The 8,950-nt window shown below is 48.2% G+C and overlaps 2 protein-coding genes across 3 annotated transcripts in view; both read left to right on the forward strand.

The window, feature by feature from the left end:
• Nucleotides 1-1,013: 1,013 nt before the first annotated feature.
• Nucleotides 1,014-5,151, forward strand: PFDN5 (prefoldin subunit 5). Of its 2 annotated transcripts, XM_017501787.2 has the most exons (6): nt 1,014-1,359; nt 1,558-1,660; nt 1,964-1,995; nt 3,242-3,316; nt 3,436-3,541; nt 4,966-5,151. In XM_017501787.2, exons 1-6 carry the CDS (start codon nt 1,288-1,290, stop codon nt 5,040-5,042), a joined length of 465 nt encoding a protein of 154 aa, XP_017357276.1. In that variant the 5' UTR covers nt 1,014-1,287; the 3' UTR covers nt 5,043-5,151. The 2 variants fall into 2 exon arrangements, with proteins under 2 accessions (XP_017357276.1, XP_017357277.1); XM_017501788.2 differs by lacking the exons at nt 1,558-1,660; nt 1,964-1,995 and having other exon boundaries at nt 1,237-1,359.
• A 128-nt stretch (nt 5,152-5,279) lies between these two features.
• Nucleotides 5,280-8,950, forward strand: part of MYG1 (MYG1 exonuclease) — a 7,886-nt gene continuing 4,215 nt past the window's right edge. Inside the window, exons 1-2 of the mRNA XM_017501782.2 lie at nt 5,280-5,648; nt 5,845-5,957. Coding sequence (XP_017357271.1) covers nt 5,436-5,648; nt 5,845-5,957 — 326 coding nt within the window. The 5' untranslated portion in view covers nt 5,280-5,435. The remainder of the gene's footprint in view (nt 5,649-5,844; nt 5,958-8,950) is intronic.

Consider the following 8,950-nt stretch of genomic DNA (forward strand, 5'->3'; position numbering starts at 1 on the left):
AAAAAAAAAAAAAAAAAAAAAAGACAGCATAACTGCCCCCTTCCTGCTGTGGTAGTGTAAACTGATGGGAACAGCTTACAGGAGATCGAGTTTGAGAGCCTGGGGAAGAAAGGCAAAGACACAGGACAAAGCCTGCTGGGCCTCAGCAGACAAATCTGGAGGAGAAAGGGGCATCAAAATGCTAAGTAGAGGCAAGCCCAAGGAAGGGTAATCATTGACCCGTTGAGAGTGTTTTGGGCAGGTACCACCCATCCATCCTGTCTTCCTGCCTCAGGTACCCTGGGAGTAGCACTAGTTTTTATGTCTCAGTTGCCCTGCCTGACTCCTAAGTAGATGGTAAAGGCTACTGCTGTCTGCTCATGTACAGCTGTCACACCAATGTGTATACTTTAGCAGTAGATTCTGTGGATCTGTGGAGTTATAATAGTGAAGTTTTTCTCTGCAATTGTTAAGCTCAAGGGAAGCAAATATCTTACACTCTCACGTATCCCTCACATATAGCACATGGTAAAATCTTTTTTATTTTTTTCGAAGAGAGTCCGGCTCTGTTGCTGGAGTGCACAATCATGGCCCACTGCACCCTCAAACTCTCCAGCTTAAGCGATCCTCCCACCTCAGCCTTCCAAGTAGCTGAGGCTACAGGCGTGCACCACCAGCCAGGCTAATTTTTGTATTTTTAGTAGAAACCAGGGTGTCGCCGTGTTTCCCAGGCTGGTCTCAAACTCCTGGACTCAAGCGATCCGCTCTCTTCAGCCTCCCAAAGTGCTGGGATTGCAGGCGTGAGCCACCGTGCCCGGCCAAAACATTTTATTGATTAATTTGTGCTCTACTTGGTTGACAATGGTGCCACCTTGCTGTTCTCTCCATCTCCAGACTCTCCTCCACTTCATCTGCCCAAAGCACCATTTTCACAATGCTACTTCCTGGACCAAAGAACTTCACAGGCTTCCTCCTGTGAAGATCTGTCAGTAGCTTATACCACCCATGTGGAGTAGCATACACTGCTTTATAACATCGTGGTTGTGTCGTGAGGACTTTAAGACTTTGCAGTTCCTTGTGGGCAGGAGTCCTGTTTGCTGCAACTTTACCGTGCTAGGCTTAGGATGTTTTATGAAAAGAACGCACAGCTCAGCCTCTGACAGGTTCAAGCCCCTCCTTCCCTTCCGTGACGGAGAATCATAGAGCTGCCTGGCGCAGCGAGGCCTCCTGGCGCCATAGAGACGCGCAGAGTACGGCTAGAGCGTTGCTTGCCGAGGGACTTCCTTTTCGGTAGCCCTCCTTCCCAACATGGCGCAATCGATTAACATCACGGAGCTGAATCTGCCGCAGCTAGAAATGCTCAAAAACCAGCTGGACCAGGTGGGAACGGGCCCCAGAGGCACCTCTTTCCTGCTCTACATCCCCCCTGCCCACGCGTACTTCCTCGCTCCCCGTTCCAAGTTGGGAGCCCGCCTTTCCCAGGCGAAACCTCTGTCCGGTCCCAGGATCCGCCCCCTCCCTGGCCAGGCTCCCTTCTCCCCGCAGCCCTTTCATTGACTCTATTCCCGTTCTCTGTAGGAAGTGGAGTTCTTGTCCACGTCCATTGCCCAGCTCAAAGTGGTACAGACCAAGTATGTGGAAGCCAAGGACTGTCTGAACGTGCTGAACAAGAGCAACGAGGGTATGGGGTAGGCGGGTGAGGGCAATCTAAAGTGGCGAGCCGGCTTCTCTCGTCCCACTTCCTAATCCAGTTTTTCTTACCTGAAACGAGAAAATCCATTACATCTCGTATACCGCTTTATGAACCCTTTGCATGTTGCCTATCTAGAATTGAAATGTACAGGACATACCTCTGCTTCTGTTGCCCCTGTTTCCGTTTTTTTCACACTATCTGTGGGTGCTGTCCCCGGTTGGAACTCTCTTTAATGTCTTACTTTGGAGCCGCTAACCTTCCCTAGGGTGTTTGTCTTCATTGCTTTCACAGGGAAAGAATTACTCGTCCCACTGACGAGTTCTGTATCCTTTCCACAGGAACGGCTACCTGCTGCCTTCTCCCATTCTCCCTCACTCTCCCGCAAAAAGTGGGGAGGGGGGTCGTTTTGATTACTTCAGATTCCCCTCCTCCCCCAATGATTTTGAGAATACTCTTACTACACACTTTGTAGCTCTTTTATCTAACTTCACACCAACATCCAGCTAACGCCTTGTGAATACCAAGGAGTATGTCGAGTTGAGATGTAATATTTCCCTTTGCTGTTTGAGAACATTAATGTGGAGATAAATCTGGTGGTTTACACTTTGCTAATAACTTAGAAGACACAGGCAATAGACAAAATAGGAAGATATAGAAACAGGTAGGTTGACTTTGTTAATTAATCTTCAATTTCAGCTTAATTGTGGCTCATTCCTAAACTGTCACTAAGGAACCTGGATTGTGTCCACTTGCTGAATGTTTTACTTGAATGAGCGAGTTATGGCAGTAGGGCACCTTTAATCTGTAGTCTGAGAGCTGACAGGCTAAAAGCAACACAGGAATAGTAGTGTAGTAGGGAATTGTTAAAAAAAAAAAAAAAACTGGCTGGATGCCATGGCTCACGCCTGTAATCCAAGCACTTTGGGAGGCTGAGGCAGGCAGATCACCTGAGGTTGGGAGTTCAAGACCAGCCTGACCAACATGGAAAAACCCCATCTCTACTAAAAATACAAAATTAGCCGGGCGTGTGGCACATGCCTGTAATCTCACTTAGGAGGCTGAGGTGGGAGAATCGCTTGAACCCGGGAGGTGGAGGTTGCGGTGAGCTGAGAGTGTGCCACTACACTCCAGCCTGGGCAACAAGAGCAAGACTCCATCTCAAAAAAAAAAAAAAAATCATTAACTTCATCAAGAATTAGCTACTTCATGATTGAGGGGGTTAAGGGCAGTGAGGCTAGCTTTCCACTTGTACTCTACAACAGTAGGAAAACATTATATCTAGTCTTTCTGGAGGGGCTAATGGGAAGAACTGCAAGAACTTTTACAGGGTGAGAGATGGGATGAGGCAGGACAAGAGAGTGTTCCAGCATACATCATTTTCTCCATAAAGAAGCAACTTCTGTCTTCTTTCCATTTGGAGTTATAGCTATTGTTCTGAGGCCTCCAGATTATTCAGTCCTTATGCCTTGTAGCTTTTTGGAAAACGAGGGTCTTTGGAGGCCAGGCAGGCTGGATGGCAGAATCACAGCTCATGCTGGGCTAGTTTTTCCCTTAATACTTGCTTCTCAGATGTATGTCCCTGGGAAGCTGCATGATGTGGAGCACGTGCTCATCGATGTGGGAACTGGGTACTATGTAGAGAAGGTGAGTGAGAGCATGTGGATGCCCCTCTGAACAGGGAAGGGAAATTTAGGGAAGAGCTAGAGTGCAACATGGCCAGAGGGTATCTCCTTTTAGCCCCTTGTTCACCTCTGATCTTGCAGACAGCTGAGGATGCCAAGGACTTCTTCAAGAGGAAGATAGATTTTCTAACCAAGCAGATGGAGAAAATCCAACCAGCTCTCCAGGAGAAGCACGCCATGAAACAGGGTAAGCTTTTCCTGGGACACCTCTTGACCCCCTGTATCTCCATGATAAAGAACATGGATTGGAGTGTGAACCACAGGGGTGTCCCCTTTGCTGGATTAAAACTATGTCTTAGTTGCTCTTTGGCATCTTTAGAGTCTTTGTACTGCATAATCACTATCTGTAGATTTCTGGGTTGAGCGATTCAGAAATTGAGAGGAAAGAAATCGTGTGTGCTTTGGTGGAGCTCCTATTTAATGAGGATGGAATGGGGGATGAGATAAACACACAGGAAGGAATCATGACCCAGACGAACTAATTACCAGCAATTACAACCCCGGCTGCACGTTAGATTCACTCAGGAAGTTTAGAAAGAAAACCTGGGTTCATTCCAGATCGACTAAACCTGGAAGTCAAGGGAGGAGAAGTTATACCGAGGTCAGTGTTTTTTTTTTAAAAAAAAGCTCCCCTTGGCCAGGCACATGGCACACACCTGTAATTTCAGCACTTTGGGAGGCCGAGGCAGATGGATCACGAGGTCAGCAGATTGAGACTATCCTGGCCAACATGGTGAAACCCTGTCTCTACTAAAAATACAAAAATTAGCTGAGAGTGGTGGCGCATGCCTGTAATCCCACCTGCTCAGGAGACTGAGGCAGGAGAATGGCTTGAACCAGAAAGGCGTAGATTGCAGTGAGCCAAGATCGCACCATTGCACTCCAGCCTGGCAACGAAGTAAGACTCCGTCCCAAAAAAAAAAAAAAAGCTCCCCTCTGTTAAAATCAGGATTCAGAACCCATGTTCTAAAGGTAAAAATCTTTCCACATTATAGTCTTCTGATTATGTGTGACTCATTTAATACCATATAGTGTTCGTTTTTATATATGTGGTTAGCATCTTTTTTTTCCAAGACGGAGTCTCGTTCTCACCGCACCCGGCTGTGGTTAGTATATTGACTGATGCATTGTAGACCCTAAATTTGTGTTGGTGACCCCACAGTGGATCACTGAGTTTTATTAATGCCGGGTGCGGTGGCTCATGCCTGTAATCCCAGCACTTTGGGAGGCCCGCGCGGGTGGATCACCTGAGGTCAGGAGTTCAAGACTAGCTTGGCCACCATGGTGAAACCTGGTCTCTACTAAAAATAAAAAATTAGCTGGGCGTGGTGGTACATGCCTGTAATCCCAGGTATTTGGGATTACCTGCTCAGGAGGATGAGGCAGGAGAATCACTTGAACCTGGGAGGTGGAGGTTGCAGTGAGCCAAGATCATTCCACTGCACTCCAGCATGGGTGACAAGAGAGACTCCATCTCAAAAAAAAAAAAAGTTCTATTAATAAACTGCAGTTAGTTGTCCTCCTATCCTTAAACTTGCCCGTCACTTCGCCTTAACTCTAGATTCTCCGTTTTGCTCCTCACCAAGATCTGACTCTTCTTTTTTTCCACAGCTGTCGTGGAAATGATGAGCCAGAAGATTCAGCAGCTCACAGCCCTGGGGGCAGCTCAGGCTACTGCTAAGGCTTGAGAGTTTTTGCAGAAATGGGGCAGAGGGACACACTTTGGGCGTGGCTTCCTGGTGCTGGAAAGGGAAGGGTCTTGTGTTTAACGCCAATAAATGTGCCCGCTGAGCAGAATGTTGGTCTTTTCTTGGATTAAGCAAGGGATTGGTGATGAGATTGCGGGGGTGGCCGATAGTGTGGGCCCCGCCCCAGAGCCTGATGCACAGGGGTGATGCGGTTCTTTTCTTGGAGGCTCCACCGCAGGGCCCTTTGACCAGTTGGAAGAAATCCTATGCTGGGAGTGTGCTGCTCACGCTGCAGAGCTGGTTGCCAAGGGAACGGTCGCTAGGCGGAAGTGGAGCTGCACTGGCGCTTCCTTTTCCGGGTCGGCGCTCCTGCCTCCCTGCGGGGAGGATCTGATGGGCCACCGCTTCCTGCGCGGCCTCTATACGCTGCTGCTGCCGCCGCCACCCCTCTATACCCGACACATGTTCGGCCCAGAGTCCATCCCGCCCTCAAAGCGACCCTGCAGCAAACTCATGGCACCGCCCCGAATCGGGACGCACAATGGCACCTTCCACTGCGACGAGGCACTGGCATGCGCACTGCTTCGCCTGCTGCCGGAGTACCGGGTATGGTCCGCAGAAACGATCCTGAGACTGCGTGCATGCATGCCTCCAGGGTGGACGGCGTTCCGCTATCAGGGGCCCTCCGGTAGCGCCCAGCAGCCCAAGCACCCTTCCTACCCGCCCTGCATCCCTGAAGTCCAGCATTAATCCCCTACCCGGCAACCCCCGGCAGCCCCTTCACCCACTATGTACCTCACAGGATGCAGAGATTGTGCGGACCCGGGATCCCGAAAAACTCGCTTCCTGTGACATCGTGGTGGACGTGGGGGGCGAGTACGACCCTCAGAGACATCGATATGACCATCACCAGAGGTAGGTTCCCAGATACCATTTATTTGACTTCCTTGACCTCAACTTTCCTCTGTGCTCCAATTCAGCCATGTACTACTGCCTTGGTCCGTGTCAGGGAAAAGAGCTGCCTCATCATTGAAATCAAACTCCCCCTAGGACACCCCATCCTTCTGGCTCTGTCTGGTTTTTACCCATCTCCCTGGCCTGGGACCTCCCTTGGTTCCAAGGAGTCCCTCGGACCCCGTCCTTATCTCATCTTCTTCCTTAGCCAAGGTTTTTTGTTTTTTTTTCCCCCACCAGCGACTTCACCCCAACTAGATAAAGCCATCTGTTTTTATTAATCCATTCTGGTGCCCTTGCTGCTGCACCTAACTGCTGGGCCCACATGATTGTGGCAGTTGGTGACAGTTCAAATGTGTGAAGTTTTCTACTTCATTTACACCCTTCCAAAGGGAAATCCTTCTTGCTCAAGGGTAGTCCATTCCAATCCTTTTCTTTCCCCTCAAGCCTCTACGGCATCAAACTAAGCTTCCCTGCCTCTTCTCAAAAGAAATTGAGCATTTCCTCAGTATCACACCCCAAACTATCCTCAGCTCCCTCCTACCAATTCAGGGAAATTTGTTCCCTTCTGTCGGAGATTAATTCTCTGCCCTGTTTCCAGTCTATTACTTTGTCCTCTGGGATTTTTTTTTTTTTTTTTTTTTTGAGACAGAGTCTTGCTCTGTTGCCCAGACTGGAGTGCTGTGGTGCGATCTCAGTTCACTGCAACTTCCACCTCCCAGGTTCAAGCAATTCTCCTGCCTCAGCCTCCCGAGTAGCTGGGACTACAGGCACGTGCCACCACACCCAGCTAGTTTTTGTATTTTTAGTAGAGATGGGGTTTCACCATATTGCCAGGCTGGTCTCAAACTCCTGGCCTTGTGATTCACCGGCCTTGGCCTCCCACAGTGTTAGGATTACAGGTGTGAGCCACTGCCACCTATCCTTTGGGATTTCATGTCACAGTTCCACTAGTGTCTTTGCCTCACCTTCCCTACAGCCTAAAACCTTTCTCAAGTATCTTCCATCTTGAAAAGAAACAAAGATAAAAAAACAAAACCCTCCCTCAATTATACCATACCATGAAAAGTAATTATCTTGGAGAGAGGGATTATGATGTTTTAAGTCTCTCTCTGTTTTTTTTTTGTTTTTGTTTTTGTTTTTAGCATACATATTATTATAAATGATGTCAGGACGAAACCCTCCCAATATTTACAGCCTAAGTCCTCACACTCACTCCTCAGCTGCCCTTCAAAAATCAGTTGACCGTGGCTTCACCTCTTCCTTTCCAGTTCATTCCCCTTGAGCCCACTCCCAGTCACTCCACTGGAACTGCTCAACGAAGGGCACCAGTGACCTCAACACCAAACCAGGGAGCGGGCCAAGGGTCTCAACTGATCTCTTTAGCATTTGGCATTATTGACCACTTCCTTTTATCAAATTATTTTGTTTATATACACTTAAAAATTATACATTTGAAACAAAGAATATAACATTTCTAAAATATCAAACATAAATGAAACACTCTCCCAGCCTAAGAAACAAGAACATTGCCAGTACCTTTGCATCTATACCTGTGTGCTTCTCTCCATCCCATCCCACACCGACCCCCAAAAGTCAGCAGTGTCCTAATTTTGTGTTCTTCATATGCTTCTTGTTCTGTATAGTTTAGCAAATGTCTATTTGCATTAACAGTATACTTAGTTTTGCTTCTTTTTGAACTTTTATCTGGGGGCGGTTACTGTATCATTTGTGTCATACCTGTATATTTTATATATTCTTTTGTATTTACTCAGTTTTTTGTTTTATTATTTTTAAGACAGAGTCTCATCTGTCACCCAAGCTGGAGTACGGTGGTGCAATCTCAGCTCACTGCAACCTCTGCCTCCCAGGTTCAAGTGATTCTCCTACCTCTGCCTCCCGAGTAGCTGGGACTACAGCTGCCCACCGTCATGCCTGGCTAATTTTTGTATTAAAGATGGGGTTTCACTGTGTTGGCCAGGCTGGTCTCAAACTCCTGACCTCAGGTGATCCACCCACCTCAGCCTCCCAAAGTGCTAGGATTACAGGCGTGAGCCACCATGCCCAGCCTCAGTTAGTTTTAGTTTTTTTGAGATGAAGTTTCACTTGTGTTGCCCCGGCTGGAGTGCCGTGGTGCAATCTCAGCTCACTTCAACCTCCACTTCCCAGGTTCAAGCAATTCTCCTGCCTCAGCCTCCCGAGTAGCTGGGATTAGAGGCATGTGACACCATACCTGGCTAATTTTTGTGTTCTTAGTAGAGATGGGGTTTCACCATGTAGGCCAGGCTGGTCTTGAGCTCCTGACCTCAAGATCGCCCACCTTGGCCTTGCAAAGTGTTGGGATTACAGGTGTAAGCCACTGGGCCCAGCCTGTATTCAATATTTAATAATAAAAGTAAACAAATGGAGCTCCCGAGGTGATTCTCAGATGGACTGATATTTAGAAATCATGGCTGTAGTTTCTACTTCCCTAATCTTATCTCTATTTTCCGCCCCACTGCTGTTCAATTCTTGCCTTCTTTATTCACCTGAACCATTGCAGATAATCTCCTTGCATCTGTTCTCCATGCTGGCTGGTGCAGTGCTCTAACATGCACCTGCCCGCTTAAAATCTGCCAGTGACTTCCATTACCCAAAGATAAAGTCCAGTGGTCTGGCCCTGCCTGCCCTTCCAGCTTTATCTTTTGCCACTCACTTCTCACACCTGAGCTGCCTTTCCTGAAGTTCCATCAAAACACTTGTCTTGGCCGGGCGCAGTGGCTCAAGCCTGTAATCCCAGCACTTTGGGAGGCCGAGGCGGGTGGATCACGAGGTCAAGAGATCGAGACCATCCTGGTCAACTCGGTGAAACCCCGTCTCTACTAAAAATACAAAAAAATCAACTGGGCATGGTGGCGCGTGCCTGTAATCCCAGCTACTCAGGAGGCTGAGGCAGGAGAATTGCCTGAACCCAG

The sequence above is a fragment of the Cebus imitator genome, unplaced genomic scaffold, assembly GCF_001604975.1.
Source record: "Cebus imitator isolate Cc_AM_T3 unplaced genomic scaffold, Cebus_imitator-1.0 Scaffold285, whole genome shotgun sequence".
Classification (NCBI taxonomy): Eukaryota; Metazoa; Chordata; class Mammalia; order Primates; family Cebidae; genus Cebus; species Cebus imitator.

Coding starts and splice junctions, on each gene's coding strand:
- PFDN5 (XM_017501787.2), top strand. CDS start 1,288: ATGGCGCAATCGATTAACATCACGGAGCTGAATCTGCCGCAGCTAGAA. Junction 3,317..3,435: donor CTGGGTACTATGTAGAGAAG/GTGAGTGAGAGC, acceptor CTGATCTTGCAG/ACAGCTGAGGATGCCAAGGA. Junction 3,542..4,965: donor GAAGCACGCCATGAAACAGG/GTAAGCTTTTCC, acceptor TTTTTTCCACAG/CTGTCGTGGAAATGATGAGC.